This window comes from Pterocles gutturalis, unplaced genomic scaffold, assembly GCF_000699245.1.
Source record: "Pterocles gutturalis isolate BGI_N339 unplaced genomic scaffold, ASM69924v1 scaffold8619, whole genome shotgun sequence".
NCBI lineage: Eukaryota > Metazoa > Chordata > Aves > Pterocliformes > Pteroclidae > Pterocles > Pterocles gutturalis.
In genome coordinates this window covers 3,911-29,254 of record NW_010130584.1, presented here as the reverse complement: position 1 = coordinate 29,254, position 25,344 = coordinate 3,911, and the positions used below count along the sequence as shown (strand labels likewise).

General features: G+C 37.3%; 1 protein-coding gene across 1 annotated transcript in view; it reads right to left on the bottom strand.

Moving 5' to 3' along the window:
* Positions 1-25,344, bottom strand: part of ARMC3 (armadillo repeat containing 3) — a gene marked incomplete at its 5' end in the record, with an annotated part of 30,972 nt that overhangs the window by 2,445 nt on the left and 3,183 nt on the right. Inside the window, 7 exons of the mRNA XM_010080267.1 lie at positions 1,978-2,175; positions 5,816-5,905; positions 7,368-7,457; positions 8,535-8,635; positions 9,469-9,637; positions 13,070-13,206; positions 14,360-14,609. Coding sequence (XP_010078569.1) covers positions 1,978-2,175; positions 5,816-5,905; positions 7,368-7,457; positions 8,535-8,635; positions 9,469-9,637; positions 13,070-13,206; positions 14,360-14,609 — 1,035 coding nt within the window. The remainder of the gene's footprint in view (positions 1-1,977; positions 2,176-5,815; positions 5,906-7,367; positions 7,458-8,534; positions 8,636-9,468; positions 9,638-13,069; positions 13,207-14,359; positions 14,610-25,344) is intronic.

Here is a 25,344-nt window from a genome sequence, read left to right as displayed (position 1 = left end):
GTTAGATTCTATGATTTAAAAAATATTTTCCAACCTAAATGATTCTACAATTCTATGATTCTATCAAAGCCAATATTTGGGGGGCAAGGAGCATGTATTTATCCATTAAAAAGAATGGATCAGTCAAAGAAACAGATAAGAACTCACAATCTGTGCAAATGTTGCCAAAAGCATGTCTTTGGGGTGACTGTGCACCCACAGGTAGGATCAAGCCCCCACCTCCTCATGTATACACTTTCACCTCCCCTACGCGTGGTCCCTGTACGTCCCCTTTGTTCCTCCAAGTGTCCTCAGTCACAGGCACGAATGTTATTGGGAGTTCTCACTCTGGACAAGGTGTTGCAGAGCTGACATGGGAATCACAAGCCACTGCTTCAGGCAGGGAGCTAACATGTGCGTCAGCTCCTCTGCAGGAACTGCGAACAGGTTCTGTCCGCACAGTGCATGCAAGGCAACCTCAAAGGCCTTTCTCAAAACCTAGGGCTCAAGGAGGTACTGGTTGCAGCAACAGGGCTACAGGGAGTTATCACTGAGCAGGCTAGACATGGTATCTTGAAGATGGGAATTACTGGAAGAGCCTGAAGAAGTGGGGGGCTCCAAGCAGCCACTTGAGCTGCTTGTGCCTACAGCCAGCTCTCAGTAAAGAGAGCAAATCTTGAGCTGACACGCACACCACTCTCGTGTGCACACAAAGATGTGCTGTGCTTGTTTAAAAGGAGAGAGCCAGCACTATAGCATGTTCCCTCGTCCACCCTGGCTCCCCCCTCGGCGAGCACAGCAGGAACTCTGCGTGGGCTGCCAGGCTGCCGAGGGCTGCTGCAGCTGCCTCCTCCTCCGCTTCCTATTCAACACACGCTATTCAGGCAGCTGCTTAAAATGGAACATACACATAAAAATCCCCACAGAAAACATTCTACTTAAATTTCCCATGATTGCTTCGCTGGGTTGTGTGTCTGCAAGTATTTCATTGGTGTGTTTGAAGAGCGGATTTGAAAGAGCATTTTATGGATTCCACCTTGAGGAAGGCAGCATGATTTATACACAGCTGGATAGTTAAGGATGAATATCTGTCCTGTCAAATTTTGCAATCAACAGAAAAGTCATTCCTCGTATCACATTAGACCACTTCATCAAAAATGAGGGTTAGTAGGAGAAAGAAATTTTGTGAGACTCAGTGGGATCTGACGCCAAACTCTCCAGATTCAGGAGGTAGCCAGGAAACTGCTATGATAGTAAAGGTTAAACTAAGGAGAAGATGAAAGCAGACACACGCTTGGAGATGACAGTGATTGGTGCCCAGGCTGAGTAGTCAGTGTAACTAATGAATCACACATTGATAACAACACTCTGTACACACGCCACTGCAATATTCTGGCACTATTAAATCATCTGGATGTTAATTACAGTAGCACCTAAACACTACACTAGAAAAATGTCTTGTGCTTTTGTCTCTATATAAAAACAAGAAAGTTTCTGTCCCAAGGGGTTTCCAAACCAACTAGGCAAGAGAGATTCTAGGAGAAATAATAAACATGATACATGCAAATTGCAACAGTCTCTCTATTAGGCTACGTTTTTAGCCTGTGCATTTAGGCTCTGCAGCACCTGGGTCTCTCCTGTTCCCTGATGTTATAGATGCTATATGCAGCTGATGTGTTCATTGGAAAGGATCAGTACAGATATATAAATGTGAGAAATCCTGAAACTGTCCATATGAATATTTTCAAAATGAGAAATTTGTACCCTTTTGTTGCAAGTGATATTTTATTTAAAAAAATTAAACTAATTACAATAAAATCAGAAACAAGAAGCTTAAAATCTAAAATTATGCCAAAATTCTGGACCAAAGCTGATTTGGATTCCAATCAAGGATAGGAAAAATAACAAATTTGGAAAAGTTGTCCTTGGATGAGAAAACTGTTATTTTACCAGTTCAACTTATTTTTATTATTTATGGAAAGACAATTCAGTACTCACTGTGCAAGAGCCACAACCTGTGTCCGGGTAGTAGTTAGTGGTAGAATTGTTTTGGTAGCATCATTAAGGTATTCCAGTAAAATGAAGTCAGGTGGTGGTAGCCAATGTGAATTTTCTAGATTTATTTCATCCTGGACTTCAGATATAATCTGAGTAACTTCTTTCATCTTTTCCTCTTCTTTTTTCCCCTTCCCTTTTCTTACATAGAAAACAATATACACTTGTTAAGAATACTGTCATCTCTGAAGTTCAGTAGTTTTCCAACAGGACATTTTAGAGAAACTGATTTTGGGGGGAGGGTAGGGGAAATCTTTTCTCTTGATAAGGAATAGTCCAAAATCTATAAACCTGTAAAGAATATTTGTGAAACATGCCCTCAGGAGATGGTTAGGAACCAAATGACACTAGCTCCATATTAATATTCCTGTAAATTCTCATTTTATGTTTGTCTTTGGCTCTGATATGCTTTTCCCATACATGGATTATCTAGGGGAGTAGATACCTATGCACAGCTACATAATAATAACAACAAGTTTTTTGAGAGTATATAGGAAACATTTTTAGACAATTACAGATTAGTTGTATGTGGTCATGAATTAAAATAATTAACTCCCACGCGTTTTTACTCTATAGAGATCTGGACTTCAAATAAAGAAACAAATGGTATCAAGAGCATGGCTGAAATCTTGACAGGACATGCCAAGTGGTAGTCTCTGTAGTTGCAAATCCATGTACTTCAAGCTTTATACCAACAACAACACAGATGAAGATTTTATAAGATATCTGGTTTTGCTGACTTTTTTCATTGTACACACTACATTTTTCACTAATGTTCAGAATCTGAAAAATGACTGTGACCTTGAACAGGCATCATAAGCACCTAGCAGAGGTATAAATTAAATGCTTGTTCTGCTTAGCTAGAATACTGTGCATTTCACGTTATGCAGCAACTATAAAATCAGTATCTTACCAGAAGTATCATTCAGATCTATACAATCAGACAGCTTAGGATTTTTCATTTGTGTGAACACATAGAACTTGTGTTTTATAAGCATTATGTCTTTTTTCAGCATAGGTTATGAGTAATCCTAATGTGAAATATAACAAAATTTATTTCCTTTGTTTAACAGTTCTGGCTTATTTATTAAAATCCATAATACTTCTGGCATTCTTGGAAGGAAAAAAAAGGACACTAGAGTACATGGCTCCAGGGCACACTATAATTGCATGCTTTTCAAATTATTCTCAAAATTTTTACAATGAACAGCACTCTAAGGATGGAAGGCATTGGACAAAGAAGAAGGACATATACCATTATCCGCAGTCTAATTCAAGCAATTTGTCTTCAGAATACTTTGCAAACTTTTCTTTTACCTATTGAGATTTATCATATCCACAAAAAACCCTTTTCATAGATTCCATAAAACACATTTTTTTAAGAAGGATAACCAATTAAGATTTAATCTTCAAATTACAGAAAATTCATCACCCTCTTAAATAAACTGTACTGGTTATTAATTACGCTTACACTTGAAAAAAGCAGACAAACAGTTTTCTTTATCTAATGTGACTCTATTTAACTATAGCCAGGGGACGGTACAATGCTAGCTGCAGCTACCTACTTCTCCATTTATACATTTATGATTATGGTTAAGAATACCCTGTTTAAAAAGAAAAACAATAATTCCCACCCGTCTGGTGTCTTACTTAGCAAGTTTTCAAAACAACAGTTTCTATAAATGGTATAATTCCTGTTCCTTGACCATTTTCTCTCTTTGTCCCCTGCGCTTCCCTTCCATTCTCCCCGTACTTTCTTATCCCTATGAAAAGTGCACTGCTAAATTATAGTGCTATAGCAGAAGAATTTGTTCCTTTTTCCTGTCTACTCAAATGACTCTTGAATCACTCTCATTCTCCTTGTTTCCAGTTTTCAGAAGAAAAGACCTAAGGAGGATGAGTCTGAACAGCGGTTTGTTTGGTTTTTTGCTGTTTCTTATTTCTCTGACATATGACTATGTTCTGTTCCCTGGTGGAATGGCTCATGCAAGGTTGTTTTCCACACCCATCTCTACCCTACTCCTCAACTCTTCGGTTCACGTCTGTCTAATAGTTATCTCATAAGGAACTGTAGAGTTGCTGTCTTGCAGCTCAGTGCTGTAAAATCAGTAACCACTGCAGCAGACTTCTATCTTTGTCCTATGCTCTTTTTTATCCCCATTTTATTTACCAATGGGAATTATGACATCAGAAAAAAAACCACCCCCCTTTCCCAAAGTTGTCTTACTAGTCGTGAGACATACTTGCTGCAAATGCAGAGGAACATTGCAAAGGAGAACTCATGGCAGTTAACAGCCTCCAAGCTGTTTCTGATTCCTGTTGCAACTTCAGTACAAAAGTCCAAAGGGTCACCAGAGAGTCAGTGTGGGGAAGAAGGCACCAAAAGACAGCCATGACACCTACTTTCCGTCCTTTTTTTTTTTTTTTTTCCCACAGCTTAATGCCTTGGCTGTCTTTAGAAAAGAAGTAAATGAGCATTGGAAAGTATTTCCTTAAATGCTGTACTGGAACATAGCATAGAATAAATGCACATTTATCAGTCTACATTAAATACTGTCTTTTAGCCCAGTCAATGTGTATATCAGACATGCAACTGTTTGATCAAAAATGTTGCTCTCTGCCTATGCAAATATACGTCAAACCATCAACTAGGCGCTTCCTCTACATCTAATTCGAAACACTTCCAGCAGACAATTACAACTGCCCTTTCTCTTAGTTTTCAGCTATGGTTTATATAAAGTAGTATCACTTTTTCAAAACAATGGCTTTAAACCATGTTCAGTAGTACTTTGCAAAATAATGATAAACAGAAACATATGATCAAAGGAAAAAAATATGTAGGAAAAAGTCCAAGCATGTTTGAGACTTGGAGTCAGACACTGACCTTCAAGTAACTCCCATATATCTCACAAATTAATAATAATAATGATGTATGAATTATGGATTCAAAATGAATGACAATGGGGTTATAAATCATACAACTTCATCATGACATTCAAAAGCAATTATTTTATACTTGAAGAGAGAGGTCTTTGTATCCCTGCAAGTTTACTATGGGAAATTGAGGCAGGTATTTGTTTTTCGTAAATAATTTTATTTTGCTTTCCAAAATTGTTATGGTTGCTAACAGAGCAGTCGCTTAATTAACATAAATTACATTAAAAAGCAACTATCCAAGGGTATTCTCATCTCACACTGCAGTGAACAAACGTATTATTTTGTCAGAACAGGTCTCTACACTCTGCCCAGCTGCTTGAGACTATGCAACATGGTCTATGACTCTAGAGCATCTTCTGGGATGAAGAAATCCCTCACTGGTGAAAAGCAAATATAAGTGGGGCTCTGTATCTCCCCTTACCTCCTGCTCCCTTTGAGTAAACCGGCATATGCATGGTGGGTCATGACCAGAGCATGCTGGGCATTGAGAGGACATGGTAAATGAGCAGAAGCTAGAACAGGCCTGGTAAGACACTCAAGATGCAGTATCTACTATTTTGCATCCTGAAACAGGAGCCTTCCACAAGGCGATCCATATAATCCATTTCAGGTATTTACTACAAAATTATTTAAACTGAATTCCAGAAGCGCTTGCAGTCCAAATAACTAGTCAAATGTAAATGTCTGCCTTGTAAGTCAATAATTTTTGGATAGACTTACTTCACAATCTGGGTCCTGATCTAAGTAAGAATCTCAACCCTTCACAGCCAGTAGCTATTATCTGTCGACAATTTGCATGTCAGTTCTAAACAAATGGATACACATCAAATTGAAAGTATAATACCTTAAGCATTTTTCTCTAGTGCTGCCTCTGCGCAGGGAAGACCGTCGTCCAGATATCTCCTGCTTTTCCTCCACCGGAGATACCATGGAACTATTGAGATCACAAAGCAGGTTCCAGTTTTCTCTTGATTTCATCTCTCAAGCACACACAGATACATACATACACAGAAATATATAAGCAGTCTAAGAAATCAACTCTATCAATAAAATGCCTGTACAGACAGTAGCATATCATAGTTCATGGATGAGCTCCGAGCTAAAAATTGCAAACATACTACCACAGTATCTACAACAGATAGTCCATCTCTCCCTTTTTTCAAACCATGCAGCAGTTAGCATTTTCTAATGCCCACCTCTGACTAGAATTAACAGCCCTGAGGCATGGCCAAGGGCCCCTATACCATAAAATAAGGAAAATTAGGAAGCCAGGACTGGGACCCACAGAAACCAGCACAATAAATGGTCAGCTCACTCAGTCAGCAAACAGAAAAGCCAAGGAGGTTACATCATGTTCCTATCAAGGACTAGACACCATACCACTGATGGCAAGGAGGCCCTATTTAGACTGGTTTTGGAATCCAGAACATTTCCTTGGAATTAGGCATTCTGGCCTTCTCTGAAAGCCACTGCTGTGGTTGTGATTGTGCTGCTGTTGTACATAGTTACCAGCTCAGTCGGGAGACCATGGTTCAGTTTTCTTCCATGGGAACAAACTAAGGGCTAAGCATTATATATATAAAAAATCATCAAGACAAGGACTAGAACTTTGGTGACTCTCTCAGATAAGTGCCGTAACAGCTGAAGTAGAAAGCTCTGTTCATTATGCCTCTTCGTTAGTGAACAGCTACAACAAACCAGAATGAGACTGCTAAATCCCAAATATCATGTTATCAGCTATCTGCAAGTGGGAGGAGCAGGCTCAGATCCTCTTTTGTAAAAGAAGGAAATTAACTTCTCACAACAAGGTTAGAGATTCTGACCTATTTGGTGTGAGCAGACAAGCCCACCAGATCAGTTCCACAGAAAGGACCACAGGACTGTACCTAGTGTATGGTATGGATCACAGGGAGCCCTGCAAGAGTGAGGCATTTTTAGGTTTGCTGCTGTCAAAACTGGGACAATCCTGAGGACACCCTTCTCAGCTTTTAGTCATCTATGGAATTTCATTGGAAGAAATCTAATCTAGAAATAGGGTTGCATGTAGGCAGAGTAGGAACTTTTAATGGGTCTAGGTTCTAAAGTGAGAAAGAACCTCTACCCTAATTTCCCTCTGTCTCGGTTGTCAAGCTGTAAAATAACAGCATTTCACTGCCTCCCAGGGCTACTGAAAGCAAAAACAGCCAAACTCAAATACAGCATGAAGAGGGAGGACAAATAATTACTAAGATAGAGGAAGATTACTGCAAGTAGGAGGTGAAAGCAAGACTCCAAAAACATATTTAACATTGTATCTGAGCATTTGTACTCTGTTAGGAAACTTCCTATAACTATTTTCAGTCAGAATTCCATTTCTAATGTTAGAGAGCAATAACAAGTAAATCTTAAGACTATACCTTCCTTTACTGCCTTTTCTTGAAGTAGAAGGTGACAAGAGAGTCTGTTCATAAGCTGAATCTTGTGCCTTTTCCTCTACTGCAAGGACACTGAAATAGAACAAAATATTTTTGCATATTATTTGCAGAGATAGTATTTGCATGTTAAGCTATGAAAATGGAGTTCTGATTTTAAAGCACAGTAAATATATTAATAGAAAGTATGTAAGTGGAAGAAATAACATAACCACTAATAAACCAGATACCGATTCATGGATCAAAAATGAAATACAGAATACCAAATGATGGACAAAAGAATAACTGGGGACTAAGACTGCTGCCGAGGTGCAAAGGCAAGAAGCTGTATCAAACTCAAAGAAAGAAAACCTGATAGTTAAAGACAACTCTAGGGATCAACAAAGAGCATGGAAGTTTAATTTGTCACAGATATTCTCAGACATCTTTATGGTGTCATATACAAGCTTAAAAGGGAAGCTAATGATACTGTAAACCAAATATGTGATGTGTTGACAGAGAAGAAGGTTTTGGACTTGCAAATATTGGTAGAGCATTCTTTGATCTGCAAGACTGTTTACAGGAGATGACTCCCAGTTAAACAAGCCCAGTACCAACTTCCTGCATTCAAATCTAAGAAGATTTGTTCGGCTGGCTTCAACTTAAACAGAGAAGAAAAGGACACAGGTTCTTTATCAAGCCTGAAAGCTTGATGCTTGGCTTTGTCCTGCCTCTTGGGATGCTGTGCTTAAAATTCCATGCATTTGTCTGTACAAGAAGATCATCAAATCATAGGTTTCACTGTCGCATGTTGACATTCGGCTTAGCTGACATAATTATTATGGCAGATGACAAGCTTTGTTACAACTAAGAAAACACTGAGTGTCTCACCATCAGGAAGGGTGTAAAATGAATGAGTCTTAATGGCTAAGTTAAAAAAAGGCAACTCAACTGAATAAACCATTTCTGTCTAGAGCAAAAAAAAAAGTTATTTTCCAAATTCTTACTTTATAAAATACAGATCTCTTGCCTTCCAGGACATGAAGCACTATGCTGAGATCTATTTTATATATGTGTAAAAATATATACACTATGTAGTTCATACTGGAAACAGTGGAAGTGATGGAAAAGATGAGCTATTGCAGTAAATGTTGGTAGATAAACATGACTCACTCTTCTTGTGGTTTAGCATTAATGAAGATTATGGCTCGACGGTCAGTAAGCTCTTGCATACTCAGTTCCTCCAAAGATAGAAATTTCACTCCAGGTTTTATCTACAAGAAAATTAGAATAAAAGACAAGATTTTCTGTTCAGTTAAAGATGAAGAAAAAAATATTTAAGATACCTAAAGAGTTATTTAGAATTCCTAATCTCTATCAGAAGACTTACATAAGAACTTCTAAAGACATCCAAAATATGTGAAATTGGTTTCTTCTTAATTGCATTTTCTTCATCAATTTTCTTAGAAAAGATTGTTTATAAATAATTTAACTTGTAATTATTGTTACTATATAATTCCAAACAGTTCTAGAAAAGGAAATGTTCCTGCCTCTGAAGGCTTCACAATAAAGGACAGAATTCTCAAAAGCAACCAAGTGCTTTAGGAGCAAGTATTTCACTGATTTTCAGTAAGACTGGTATTTTTAATTCATTTGGGCATTTTGAAAAGTCCTTCTCAGATTTAAACTGAACACAGCACTAACAAGTGATATAGTGGAGTCATTCTTTATATATAAACAGTGCTTTGTGAGAGAAAGGGTCACGACCAAGGTGAAAACATGAACTCTCTCCTTCTTTATGTAAAACTAAACAAACAAGAAGTCCATAGGTCATTCAGTGTCAGGTTAGTGTTAAGTATACTGCAGGGAAAGATGCCAAAAGAAAGGATCCGGAAAGGAATTAGGAACTGCAAAGCTTACATAGGATTGGGAAGAAGATCACAATTGAGGGATGGCATGAAGATGATGAGATTTCATCCATAAACGAAGGTAGTCAAAAGAAATTAGTATAAAAGCTGGGAAACTTCTGACTTTTGCTATAGTACTCTTACTTTTTCTAAATCAAGAAGAAAATTTTAGTCTAAGTAATTTATTTAAAGTTGCTTACCCGACCACAATCATAGAATCCGTCAGTAATGATATTACTTGGTGATAAATAACCCGTCTGGCTGTACTTCTGGGAAAGATTGTTATCAAGTAGCTTTTCCAGAGCAGCTTCACTGAAGTTATTTTTGCGCCCTGTTGATAGATTAATTTCTTCTAGGATGTCTAAAGCACTGTTAAACACAATACAAAGGTTAATTCATAATTAAGTACCAAGTAATTGTTATTATACAATTCAGAGTTCGTCTTCAGCATTGCCAAGGCCAAGACAGATTCATTTCCAAGTGCTAGCCTGGTGGCCCCTGAACCAGCAAGGAGCTGTCTGTACTGCACAGAATTCTTTCTCTAAGGGAAGAAAATGCCTTGCAGTGCTTAAAAGCAAAAAGCAATTCTTGTAGGCAGTTAAACAGTTACATAAGGAAATGGTGACAGGATGCCACAACCTTTTACCAGAAGGATGTTAGGTACCACAGAGAACTTGAGAAAAAGAAGGATGTAAAAGCAGAGTAAAAGGAACAATGTTCAGAGCTGGCCATATGATGCACTTTGGGGAATCACTCTCTCTCCCCAACTTGTAATGCAATTTGCAGATTCCATTGCACAGTGTGTGAATCCTTCTGGTTTAAGACTGTTATTGTGCTTGGGGAGGAAGAGTTGGCAGAGATTTGCAAAACACAGATGAGCATGGAAACACAAGCATCACCAGGTGCAGGATTTTTGCAGCACGGACGTAAAAACAAATCATGTTGGGACATGGGTGAACAGGAATTCATTCCTTAAGCTGGTTTTGGCACTGAAAAACAATACTGATAACTTCTGACCAGAGAAACTTAGGAAAAGGTCACTAAGAAGAAGAACGAAGTTCAATCAGGAGAACATAGCATAGTGCAGTTTCGGAACTGTTTAGGAATGCAAACAACAGAAAAAAAGAGGGAGATATTCATATGTGTTTGTGTGTATGTGTATATTCAAATTTTTATCTGTGTTTGTCTATACACATGTGCAGACATTCTTTGCATCCTATGGAATCAATTTTATATATATATATAATGAACTCCATGTTTAGACTGCCCATTTCTCTCTCTGAACTACACAGGGAGCCTCAGCTGTGGACATTTACAATGTAGACTTCTGAAGGTACATCAGACGGATTCCAGAGAACAAGTTTTTCAGGCAAGGCAAATGACAACCTTCTCTTTTAGAAGAGAGCAACAGGAGAAAACAGTAAAACAGCAGTACAGGCTATTTGTCACACAGCATACGGCAACAAAGTCAGGTAACCAGCAAGTAATGCAGGGAAGAAATTTAAAGGGGAAAATGAGTAAGAAAAGCCTAATGAGTACAGCAGAGTCAAAGACAGACGACATTACAGGCACAATGGCACATTATCCTCATGTGGAGGAAAGACAAGCCAAAAAGGGACAAATATGGCTGTGTCAAAAATTTTGCAAAGACCCAAAAGCCAAAAAAGGCCTCATACAGAAATGACACTTCCAACAGGGAAGAAAAAGTAAGGGGAAAAAACAAAAGACCTACAGGCAAAGTGAGATGCAAGTATTCAGGGATGGAAACAAAAATAAATGTTTCATATGCTGCAAGTCAGAGAGGAAAACGAAGGCCTATTATTCAATGTGGGAAGAAAACTCGTAACAGATGGTACAGAAAAGACTGAAGTGCCTGATGCCTTTTTTTGCTTCAGTTTTCATAAAAAAGGTTGCAAGCAGATGCCTGCCAGTAATATTAACAAGGAGGTGGAAACAGTAGGCTTAACATGTCTAGAATAAGTTTGAAGAGGCAAAGTTATCAGTGCCTGAGGAGACTTACCCCATACTACTCTATAAATTGTCAAAAGCAACCTCTGAAATATTTATAATTATATTTGAAAATTCAGGGAGAACCGGCTAGGTGCCAGGAGATTGAAGGGCAAAGATAGTATCTAGATTCAAAAAAGAAAGAACAAGGAAATAATACTGATCATTTATCCAAATTTCAGTGTCCAAAGGACACCATATCAAATTATTAAACCACCAGTTTGCAAGCAACAAGAGATAAGATGATAAGAAATAGCCATTATGTATTTGTCAATTATAAATCATGTAAAGCCAATCTAATCCTTTCTGTGATACGGTAACTGACTTAATGTATAGGCAGAAGAAGTAGATATGAGATACAAGTTGACTTTGAGATATGTTTTGACTTTAATAAGTCTTTTCACATATTCCTACTTGAATACTTATGAGCAAGTCAGGGAAATATGATCTACATGAAAATAAAATGAAGTAGTGCCTGACTGGTTGAAAAACTATGCTTAATGTATTATTATCAATAATATGCTGTCAAACTGGAAGGACACATAAATTAGAGTCCTACTCTGATACTGTCACAAAGAAGGGATTAAATAAGAACAGTGCTATATGCAAGACACAGAAAAAAATTACTGAGCTTTATTTGATTGTGGTATGACCTCAGGTGAAGTACCTCATCCAGGCTGGGAGACAGGACTTCAAAATGGCATAAATAAATGAGAGAAATTCAGAGATGTGTGACAAAATGATACAAGCTTTCGAAACAAAAAAGTTTAACATTTTTACTTTGCCATGGAAAGGAAACTGAAAGAGGGACATGGAATGGGAGAAAATCAGTAAGTTAAACTCTAATTGCTATAAAAAGGTGGTTATTCAATCCTACTGAAAGTAGGACAGCATGTAGTTGAATTGTTTTACTGTATGGGATATTTAGAACTCAGAAACCCCTTCCCATTGTAAGGATACTTCAGCACTGGAACAGGTTACCTTGGAAAGTTGTGAAACCCCCTCAGAACTGGTATTTACACTTAACAAGCAAAAATATGTCAGTGTAGCTGATTTTAGTCTTGCAGTGGGCAGATGAATAACATCACTTTGAGGTCCTCTCTGGACCTAAATTTCTGAGATTCTCACTCTGCAGAATGCCCTCATAGATGGATTTTAAGTATCTGTGCAGTTATCAGAAAAGTGTCCAGCAGAGGGAGCAGGGAAATTACATATATTTTAATCTAACAATAACTAAAAGAGTCACCCCGTGTAAGGAGCACTGTGCCATAATTCTTATAACCTAAAACAGCTTGTGTAATTCAGATATTGATATATGGAACTTGGAGTTTCTAAGAAGGAATAAAAGGGAGTCTCTTTTACAAGACACTTCAGCACACCTGTGGTTAACCAGCGTTTGCAAAACAAATTTAGCCTGTGTATAATAAAGAAAATTTATCGCATATTGAACTTAGCCAGAAACCTTAATTTCAGTTTCATATGTACAGGGCACTGTAGTCCCTAATTTTGACTGATATAAGCACATCTTCAAGATAAAGCCTAATTCAGTCACAGAAACAATACACGTTTTTATAATTCCAGACAGTTCTCTCTTCAGGCTTGCATTTTTTTCTTAAGACTTCAGTTACTTAAAATCAATACCATTTCATCTGTAACATCAGTGGTGTAAAAATAGTTTCTGCTTACCAGAAAATATAGCCTACCTTTGTTATTCTGCTATAAACATGTAAAGATCAACAATAGAGTTCTCTCACAAAAATCTTTCCTCTGCCCCTTGATAGTATTTCTACTCACCCTAGCCTGCATAGTTCAACAGCTGTTAGTTCATCACTTGCACAGACCATAACAGCCCAACAGGCATTTCTTCCGACTTCTTCATTCTTAGAATGCAGCAATTCAACAAGTGGTCCAAGTCCACCTGCATTTCGTAACTATAAAAAAAATGAAGACATTGCCACTTGCATATTTCATCTGTCCCAGCCAGAACAGTCTGTGAAATTTACCTTCTGAAACATTCAAGCCTTGCAGATGAGCTATGCTGGGCTGGTAGAAAGGCCACTTATGGGGATTCTCTCCTTCGTGAACTCTGCATAGACTGGAGCTGAAGTGAGCTTCAGAGTGGCTCAAGGCACACACCCTTCCTGACTCTGGGTTGCTTTTCAGTTATTAGATTGCAATGTGGAAAGAGACTATGCAACCCAACGCTAGCACGGAGTTACACAGCGTTTTCTGTGTTCTGTTGCCTCCTAGCAACTAATTTACATCACAATATATTTGAATTTGTATTGTATTGTATGTATGACAATCTTATTAACATCCTGTTCTCTTGTGTGCTTCAGTATCTTTTCTATACACACTGGAGGAAATATCGCTGATTTGAATTTTTGAAGAGAAAGACATTTTAAGGACACTGAAAGAGGTAGATTAATTCTCTATGCCCCTTATTCATGTCCTAATTAACAGCCTTGACCCATGAGAAATCCCCAGCTTATGATCTATGCATGTACATCGCATCATTCTTATTTATAAAAAGAAAATAATGTGACCATTGATAAACAGTGAAAAGTTCAACTTCCTGGATGCCACTGATCAAGGGATTAATTATATTTCAAGTTTTATTTGAATTACATTTACTCTATGCACATCCATTATCTTATAAATCAAAATCAGACATTGCTGTTCAGGCCTTGAAAGTGGGCAATAGAACAACTCTGAGGGAGAGTAAAGAGGACAGAACTTCTCATCTTCAAAATACAGCTGACAGTTGCAGCTGCTCATAAACATGTGGATTAAGATATAGCCCTGGTTAAAGCTCATTGAAGCCACCAGAAAGCTGTAAAACATTAATCTGGTGTGAGCAAATACATCAGTAAAAATACAAATTTAAAAAAACCCTTTCCAAGTTCTCATGACAAAGGGAGCTAAATTCAGCTAAACAGCCTATGATGAAAGTGAAAAATTATTTACTATCTAGAAACCCCAGGACTTTTAGGACACACATACAAAAAACAAAGATCCTAGGCAAGTATAACACCAACCTCAGGATCTAGAAACGTTACAAATAACCTTGAAGAAGAGTTTTACCTCAGTTCTTGCATCAGCATCACAACCAAACACAGCTACAGCAAATGCTGCTTTGCTTTGCACTTGGCTGTTGGTTGAGTGTAACAGTTCTGCAAGTGCGCTCATAATACCGTGACTCTGGATATTTACGCGGAATGGCTCTTGCACGGCCAGGTTTGTTAGCACTGTGGCAGCATTAGCAATGGCTCCATCCCTCTGAGCATTTAAGGCATTTACTAATGGCTCAATTCCTTCAGCCTCAGCAACAGCACTAGCAAAATGACAAAGAAAAAAAAGAAATATTTGTTATTTTAGGACCAGTTTTTTCTTCTTAGTGTGTTATATTTACCAACTAAATTATTATTATATTTTAAGAATATAAAATATTGCTTACCTGCAATAAATTGCAAGACTGATGTTTATATTCAAAATTATAGTATGAAATTGAAATTAAAAAATGAAGCATTATACCCCTCTTTCTGATGCCTTAAATATATTTGACTCACAATGTGAAGCTCAAGAGGCACGACCTAAGCAGACAAAGCAACTTCTGTATTCTTTAACTTATTAGGACATGGATTCTTTTTGAGGCTTCAAAGATACAGAATTTCTGTATCTTTAGTTCCAGACAAATGCCTCTGCAGAGTTTTATCACCTCTCCCCATAGTCATTGTAGCCCTATTTTTAATGAGGATCATAGTGCACGGAATATCATGTCATTGTGTTGTCTCTGTACATTTCTGTGATTGGGTACTTAGGTGGCATAAGCATAGTACAGCAAACTTCTGCCACTCTTACAGAGTAGGTGCACATGGTGCAGTTCAGTGCAATACAGGAATTACTGTGCTGGCTTTACACAAGCTGATGTACACAGCAGGAGTACAACAACCACACCAGGATAAAGTTCAGGGCTGGCTCTGACTGTGGTTCCACATCAACTAGTCTATCAGCAGCAGATTCAGTTTAAATATTCCCGCTGCTCCCAAATGATCATTGCAGTCATGGCTAAAGGGTGCTGCCCCTCAGCAGTGCTGGGACAAATGCTGGGGTGTCTGAGTTCTGAGCTAGACCTGCAAAACCGGTCATTTTATTTGTTTGCAAAATATTTTATTTTGCTTGCAAATAAAATTAAATTGTTGGGATTATTTTAAGGGTCATTTCATAGATCTAGGTTAGAGAACAGCCAATAAAAAACAGTTGAAGAAACACTACCAGGCAGGAAACAGAAGAAGGTGCAGGCAGCTGCACTACTAGAGGATATATTTGCAAATAACTAAATCTGATGTGCTGCAAAACTAATAGTCATGTGGGTCTACTCCTCAGTCACAGCAGAAGGAACTGGCCTGTGCACACTGTGTCTTAACACTGCTATTCTGCTGCCGGCACTCATCTGGGCAGTGCCTTTTAAAAGAAGAAAAAAGTCAACTTCACATTCTATATCTGGGATAAACAATGTATTTGAAAGCAACTGGTCACATGGCTTACAAGGATAGTAAACTACAACTGATGCACACCCTGAAGACATTACCTGGCCTGGCTGAGGGGAAACTACCATGCTCTAACAAATCTGGCAAGGCATACATTTCTGGGTTACCACCTCATCATGTATTCTTTGGTTTCTTTGCCACAGGCAAAAGAGACTACTGATACAAATGCAGTTTACATTCTTCAAATGCCATAAGATATTTCATAACTTAAGATTTTTGTTGACCTTCTTGCCAAAACTTTGCTTTCTACTAAACAAAAGGAACTTATTTCTTTGTCAATATCATCTTATGTTTGTTTCAGTGGCATTTTTTCCAATGTTATTATAAACCAGCACGCTATAAAAATTGAATTGTCTTCCTTCTGAGTTTGTATATAAAATTTGATCAAATGATTTGAGGCATATGTCCAATTTACTATCTGCTTTTAGTAATTTTACATTGGGCTCATCTGTTTGTTAAACAAAAGTTGGCAATATTGTTAGCAATGGAAATGTGCAGATGGCGATTTGAGTTTTCATTGCAACTGCTTTTTATACACCCTTTTAATACATTTTATCTGTATCAAAACCATAACAAACATTCCCATCTCTATACAAGCGTATCTAAGCACTTCAACAACAGAAGAGTGTACATTTTTTATAATTTTGCTAAATCTCTGTCAACACACTAATAAGAGAAATCTGGATGTGAAAAATCTTACTTTTACTGAAACAGCATTTAAAAAAAATCTAACCTTTTGGTAACTTTCACAGTTACAAAATAAACACAAGCTTAGAAGTATTACACGTATAAAAAACAGTTATGCTATCTAAGACTGTCAAGGCATTGATAAAAACAAAAAAACCTCAGGAATGCTGATGGCCATGCTCTTATGCAAACAGGACAGAAAGCAGAATACATGCCAACCTGTGCTATAAAATCTTATTACACAGGCAACACAACATAGATCTTTCTGTGAACTGATCTAGTGCAAGTATCTCCAAACCAGATTTTCAGAGAAGAGGATGCAGATACTCTGGAGTATACCTGGAATGAATCAGCAGAGGCTAAGGGGGTTTGTTAGCCTGATCTCTTCCTCAGCTACAAGGTGATGGCAGATCGCAGGCAGTGCTAGAGCATGGGTGTAAGGACGGCTGGCAGGCAGGCCGTAGTTCCCAATTTGGAAAGCAAGGGAAAATGCAGCAACCCAGGGACTGAAGGTGAGTAGGGTTATTCGCTTGGGTGCAGCATAAAGGTATAGGGCCAGTTTGGTGTTGGCTAACTAATACTCCTGGAGCACCAGTAACTTTAGTGCAAGCACTTCAGTCTCTGTTCAGAAGTGAATCCCAAGGTTTTCGATGTCCTGCACTGCGCTCCTCAGACTGTCTTCAATCAGCTGGATTTCTCCTTATCTGGGCGTCCTCCCTTCCCTTCCCTCCTTGACAAGATAAAGAGCTGAAAATGTTTGTTTGGTTGGGGGTTTTATTGGTTATTTTTTGTTTTGTTTTGGTTTTTTGGGTTTTTGTTTGTTTGTTTGTTTGACCTAGGTAAGGCCACTGTATTTGTAGGTTCTGTGGTTAATATTGTCTTCTCTTCCCCGCAAAAATTTTATCGAGATTTACAGCTTCAGGAGTGCTGTAGCTCTACCCAGGCTCCAGTATACAAAAAAATCCTGGACATGTTGACGGCACATGTAAGTATCAGCTATACACCACATGTATCAGAGGTTTACTGGAAAACATAACTTCCATAGCACATGTAACAATGACATGACGTACCTGTTGGCAAAGTGTGGGAGAGACTCACCACACACGCACACAGCCATGCACAATAAGGCATGTCCATAATCTATCAGATTTACAGCATTACACAGTGTATACACACATACTTTATCCAGAAAAAATAACCAAAATCAAACACTTTTTCCTGTACAATGGATACACAGAAGTTCCAGGATTTATGGGATTGGTCCACTGCTCATGAAATGCATCATTGCATCTCACAGGTGTAGTATATAAGTACAGGACTTACTATTCCTATACTGCACTCAATAACTGACTGATTCCAGGATGATACATAGAACTGAATGACGGAGCCAATAATATTATAAGCAGATTTACTATCATTTGCATAAAGCCAGCAAGTACACAAGTGCCTAACAAAAGAGCAAGGTGATGGCTCCTTGTGTGTTCAGAGCCGACCTCAACAACGTACAGAGCACAGCCCATTTTCTCAAGTGCCACTCAAGTTCAAAAAGGTTGAGAACCACTGATTTAGAAGATCATACATATTTATTTCAATCCTGCATTCTACTTCTGCACAGATTCATTTTGAATCACAGTTTCATAAGTCTAGTTTAATCAAGTAGCACAATGGATCACAAGGCAAAAAAAATTTATGTTAGAAGTGACAACAGCAGGTAATGAGAGTTGAAGGTAACCAGTACCTTTGAGAATAAGATTTTAAGAGGCTGTGAACACCTGAGGGCAATGCTGTGTCCTGGTAACAGAGGTGTGTACAGAGGAGGTTATGAGGGAAGAAGGAAGAACAGGGAGTCCATAGTTCAACACACTCCTACCCCATAGCCCTCCAGAGAACACAGAATCTGAAAGAATGAATATGCTTAAGTTTTTAAGGTGTTGAAATACTACAACATTAATATCTAAGTACGGAGGTCCTCGTTCCCTTCCATCTTAGGCAGAGATATGCACTGTGTATTTTTTTTTTGTTATATGGAAATAAAAGTCAGAGGAAGAAGCTTTTACCAGCATTGTCTTTGCCTAGTGTAGATTAGAATTCACCTCTCTCCCTGCCTCCACAACACACTCTGCTTCAGACACATCTTACTGAGATTGTGCGCTTTATCTGTGCTCCCGCTACAAGATTACATCCTCAAGGGAGAAGGAAGCCTTGGTTTAGCTGAAAAAAAAGTACATATTTTTTAATGTGGAAAAGGAGTAAATTATATAAATCCATAGCTTTTCCCCTCCATGTTGTATAAAGACTCAAAATACATCAACTTCCCTAATCATCAAGAGGAAAGATTAGGGAAAAGGAAAGAAGACAATGACAAGGGGGAAAAAAAAAAAAGACGTTGCAATTGCAATATCACCATGTTTTTTTGAAAAGCAGAAGCTGACTATTTGAATCACAAACAAACAAACAAGAAAAACCAGACAAGATAGGTGTAGAAATTACATAGCTCAAAATAAAGTTGAAATCATTCAAATGTTATGATTTATGAGAATATGGCTATGATCATCAGAGTGCCTAACCTAACAGGGTTAGGCATTTACCTTAACCAGGGTATACATGGTTCAGGTACCTTAATGACCTTAACCATGCCCTGTAGTGAAACACTAAAAGTCTGATTACAATTAAATTCAAATTACTGTATTCAAGAATAGCTAAAAGACTTTTCTCAAGTATCACTGAAAAAGCAGACATTAAAAGGTCAGATAATAAAACATTTAATCTAAATTATTAATTTTAAATATACCTTGTAACAACTTATTAAGAGAGCTCTTGAAAATTCTCTAAAAGATCCCTCAGGACTCAAAGAATAATTGCTGAGAGTTTTATTAAAACACATGTTTTCTGTCCTGTTTTTACCGCAAAAACCAAATTAATAGTTGACAATAAAATAATTACCAAAAGTTTCACAATACACACTTTTTTTTAAACAGTTACCTTGGAAATGTATATGAATTTTACTGAACTGAATATATAGTTGCTTTAGTTGTCTGGGGTGCAATAGGAAAGCTCAGATGTTGGTAGAGTGTTGTGAAAACAATCACCAGTAAAAATTGGACCAAAATTCTGTGGGTTTTTTTTTTTTTTGTTAATTATTTTTTAAGACTGTAACCTCTCCGGGGCAAGAACCCCCTCTTTGTTGGCATCACATAAAGCATAATAGCTCTGGTCCCCAAAGAAGCCTCCTAGCCATGGCAAGAAAGACAATGCATTATTTACTTTTAGTGCATAGGGAATGGTCCAGCTAGCTTTTCCTCCTGAAGAGAAGGTCTAGCCTAATGGAAAAAGCAACTATCAGTGTTCAAAGAGCTGCCAGAAACCACTGAGATTGCCCCCCAAGCCCCTAACCTAAGCAACTTCCCATGGAGGGGAGAGAGAGGGGAAGAGCAGTAGTGCAGCTTCACACCACTGTTTACTCTGGATTGTGCTTAATTTACACTAGTGAGATTGACACATCATAAAAATGGTAAAGCATGTTTGGTATTGCTTCTTCTACCACAAAAGAACATAAATTGGTTATATTAAATTATATTTTTATTCATTTCTATGCTGTTTACACCCCCCCTTCTGGCTGAGGATTTAACACAATTTCTGCTCAGAAAAAACTCAAATTTTTCTTCCTCACAAAGGCCATTGGACTCCTTGTGGACTTCATTTTCCAAATGTATTTGTAACAGCATGTTTAATTTCTGTGCAAAATTACTGTGATTGTGTGTGAGGTGCTTAGCTAGCCATTTATGCTTGCGCATATCTCATTTTCATACATAATTGCATGTAAATTATGCATAAGAATTATGCATCTAATTACACACACGTTTTTAAAAATCAACTCTATCTGTGTAAAATCGCATTACGTCTATTTCACACAAGGCATTTTTGATCCAGCTCTATTATGTAGTTTCTGACTAAGAAAGAATATCATAAACTGAAGTTTGAAAAACCTCAAGAAATATCTTCCTTTTTATCCTTTAAATGTATTATTCTTCATTTGCCCTGTTATGCCACCAGAATAATCACATCCAATAAATGTCTTCTGCATTTACAAAAATTTTCACTTTGTGATTTAATTATTTTCAAAAGCAATTGACTGTTGTATATAGTCACTCGTATTTTATTTAAAGACTAATATTACTTCCGTTTTCTTCACTATACAAGGGAAATTAATGTCAGTGTGTTTATTCTGAGTAATGGAATCTAGCATAAGAGACTGATCTACAAATTAGGACCCCTTTGTGCTACAATAAAAATATTGATGATATCAACAAACCATATTAATTTTTCATTTCAGGAACTGAACCCTCTATTCCTATTTTTTAATGGTAAGTATGTTGTTAAAACATCAACAAACCCCAGACTCAATAAACCTCACAGTCTGGAAGCAATAAAACCTTAAACTGCTTGGGTTTGCAGAGACTGTAATACCTGACTCTCATTTAGCTGACATCTTCTAATGTCTGCCATTGAACTCATCTGACAAAGTTTCATAGATCTCAGTTCTGAAACTGTAGTATACCTAATTTAAAACATTACAGGGGCATTGATAATGAACTATTTATTAATGACATCTGAGCCTTTCAATTATAATATTATTTGCAACCTTTATTAAGAATTTCTGATATGTCTGTTATCATGAGAAAGGCTTGAAATTCAGCAATAGAAACCGTTTCTGCCCCTTAAAGAACCCATGTAGCTTCTTCAGCCAGGATAAGCTCGTGAAAAAGACACTATCCCTCTTTTTTTCTGATCTAAGAAGTCGTGCATGCAAAAATCAATAACTTGGCACAAATGTTCAGAGTCTAGAATCCACACTCTTACAAAAGCAAAATAACAGAGAACATTCAGGAGTTGCCAGAGCAGCCCTCATGGAGGTGTAAGGGAAGGAAAGAAAAAGCCAGAGCAGGGTCCCCACAAAAACTTATCTGAACACACGGACTGAGGAGACAGTGGCGGCTCTTCATCTTTGGAAGCACTAGCTGAGGAAGGACAAAAAAGCTTGCCAAGTCAGTCTCTCTACACATAGTACTTGGACTGTGAAACTTGACACGATCTTTCACTTCTGAATAAGTCTTTTCTGGACAACCGTGAACTTATCTCAAATAGCAGCGATCTGCTTTGCCTTGCTAAAGGCTCAAGCTTTTAGGATGATTCAGAGCAGAGAAACTTATGCTTTTAGTTTCCTCTCTTAAAATTAAATCTCTAAGAAAGTACACGTATACTACTATGTTAAGATAAAATTCCTGAGGTTGAAAGCCAAAAGGTTTACAGTTATGTGTGAAAGCCTATTTTTACCCCTTCTGTGTATCACAGTCCAATTAGAGAACATGCCACAGTCAGTGCAACATTAAATTCACAGCAGGACAGAATTAAGTTTGCATGATCAGCAATAAACCTGCAATTCTCTTATGCATACTTAAAATAAATAACTTCACACTATACTAAAGTAAGTTAGAGCATACACTTAAATTATTTGCATTTAATTTAGAAATATGCTACAAAGAAAAAGTGTGTGTAAAAGTACTGACACATTTGTCTGAAATTCACTTGAATGTAGTAAAATAACCCTTGCCACTTTTAATTCTTAAAAAGTATAATTCATCCCAGCGCATATCACCGAATGTCATTGTAGGGATACACACTCAAGAGAAACCATTGTACTTGTGCCACTACATAAAACACAGTTTTCTCTCCCAGGCTTAGGAGTGTCCATCCAGGAAGAAAAAAGTTTCACCTGATCTGACAGAAGTCTACCATGGGAAGCTACAGGCGACAACACACATACTCTGAGTGAAATTCCAGCCTTCCACAGCTAAGATAAATAGTGATCATACTGCAAGGCTTTGAAGGTAGGGGAGTACAAACAGCCCAAAAGATTTTGCTATATCTATAAAGAGTAGAACTTCTACATAGTTACCATTATCCCAATTTAGAAGTGTTCAATTTTCTGTCCGAAATTATTTAGATATACTTAAGTTCCCACGCACTTTAGGATGTTGTGACATGAGATTTGTGTTAGAGATGAATGCTCTGTGTTGCTCTCTGTCTTCAATACAGCTCCTGGTAGTCAAGAAAGTTTAAAAACAAACAAACAAACAAACAAACAGGAAAATGCATAACAATTTTTTGTGTGTGTGTGTGAAAGAAGAGCTGGGAACAAAATGCAGTTACAGTGTCTGAGTCTACAGAGGAACTTTTCCATATAGGCACACCTTCATGCAGCTAAGACAGAAAACCTACAGCCGTCTGAGTGAAACATTTTGCACCTGCCAGCAAGGCATGATTTAGGTGCTGTCCATGTGTTGCACATCAGTCATCTGATGTGATGTTGAAGTCATAGTGGGAACCCATTTCTGAATGGCATCCCAGCATTAGGCCTTGATTCAGTGTTTCTGCCAAGGAAGAAATTTACCAGAAAACATTTTGCAGTTTTCAGTGGAAGCCAATACATAACTTGCCAGGAAAATCTTATGAGATCTTAGGCAATGACCGAGTTCTCTTTTTCTTTAGAAGGCACCCATTACACTATGGATACACAGTAAGAGAAAGTCAAAGCAGAAATCTGTTCATGTCATGAGTTAACTCTGTATTTGCATAGGAATCAGAAGAATGGGTGCTAACGTAAAAAATAACAATACAAACCACAAAATCCAACAAAATCCTTTTACCTTGCAGCACAGTAGTTCAAAAATATAATTCTGTCACTAGGGGTCAGTATTAAAACATATTACCCTTACACAATACAGCTGGTGGCATTCTATTGTTGATTCCCTCCTTCAAAAACACAAACTTACGTTATAAAGAAGAACTATTAAACCATAAAAAAGACAAAACCTATACAATGGATTATTACTTATTTCTGTTCTTAAATGTATCTCTCATATACTAGAAATTTTTGTTCCTGTTCTCATGAATTAACACATATATTAATGCAAATGTATTATTTTACATAATACTGATGATTCAATATTGATGCATTTATGTGAATTAGGTTCCACCTACTGTCTTGAAAGAGAAAAGGTATGATTAAGTTTCCCATTTTCTAATAGGGCACATTACTACCTAGTGATATTACTATCTAATGATAACAATCATTACTTCTTAATGATAATAACAAAATTTGAAATGTAAGAAAACTGGACATTCTTTAAATTTATTCCTTGACAGCCATACCCATCTTAAAAACAATAAAGATATGTTGTGGATACTGAAAATCCCCATTTAAGAAGGCAAGAGATCTCGCCATAGGTGAGCATTATTCACATGGAATAGACTGAGGATATATTTTGGGTCATTAGATCAGTATATGAATTTCAGTTTGGAATAGATGTAACACCCACTGAAGTCAAGGGAACAACTCACTTTCTCTTCACTGGGCACTGCCCATAGCCAATGAGTTCCTAACTTATCTTCGTAACCCCAATGTACTCCCAAACCTTGTAAATCTTGATACATTTGAGAAAGCATACATTCAGATGCTGTGATAATGCCTCTAAGTGTGTATATGGACATAATTTTGCTAATGTAAATAGGTCCACTGATTCCTGTGAAGAATAAAAGAATTAGAAAACTAAATAACATCAAGCTTGCTGACTTTGCAGGTTTTGGGATGATACTTTACTATCTTGAATCCAGATATAATACTTAGAAATATGTAACATGACACTAATTATAAACCCCAGGAGAAACATTCTGCCAGATCATAAGTCTGTCATGTATCACAATTTCCTGCAGCCCTTAGTACTGCTGAACAAAAACCATCCCTTTCCTTCTTCCCCCCACACCAAACTGAATGCTATAAATTTTGCACTTAAAATAAACAATTTAAGACAAATATTATTGAGACTGTTAATTAGTTTTCATGTCCAGTACAAACCTCTAAATTTCAGAGCATGTGTTTTTCTTTAGTGGTAACTCCATTAGGTGCCCAGAATTCAGACATTGCCAGATTTATGAAGACAGCTATTGGAAATGGCATTTGTGCTACTACAGTGCTGAAGGAAAGAGCTGGTCAAATTAATGCCTAACTGGGACTCTTGAGATCTTATTTCTATGTGTTACTTCTAACTAATATCATACTGATATTTAACATGATTAGCTTATCCTAAATACATAGAAAGCGAAAATAATTGATTATACTTTAAATGGGAAAAAACAGGCAGAGGTTGAAGTAAAACGTTTGTTCTGTAGTTGTATAGCACAGGATAATTTATTTTGCTGTCCAATAGATGGCAGTGCTGTTTCTTCATTTTTGTGCAATTTTCCAATTTGTGCATAATGTACATTATTGAAGGGACTGTGCCTACATTTCGCGATGCCTGGACACATCAAAAATAGACAGCTTTCATAGATTCTTTAAAATGGCATTCTGCTGTCCAAATAACTGTATACAGTTTTCACTAAAACAAGTTAGTGTTCTGGATTAAAAAATGTGAAGTGGATGCAAATACCCAGCTGAACATAATTATCTTCTTCCCAGATGCAGACCACGGAAACAAATTCTGACACATACTTCAAGGATCCCTCAGAGCTATACACATACGAACATACCAAAATAATTTATTTAATCATATCTTAGAATAAGTACATGGGATTTTACATATCTTAGGATAACTACATTGCAATTTTATTTTTATTTAGTCTAATTATTAACAACTTTACAAAGAATTTATCATACATATACAGCAGCACTAAAAATCTATCATTACTTTATGGTAAAATTCTTGATGAAAGAATCATCTGGGGTGTCAATCTGTAAACTAATGAGACATTTGACCACCATACCTTTTCTAT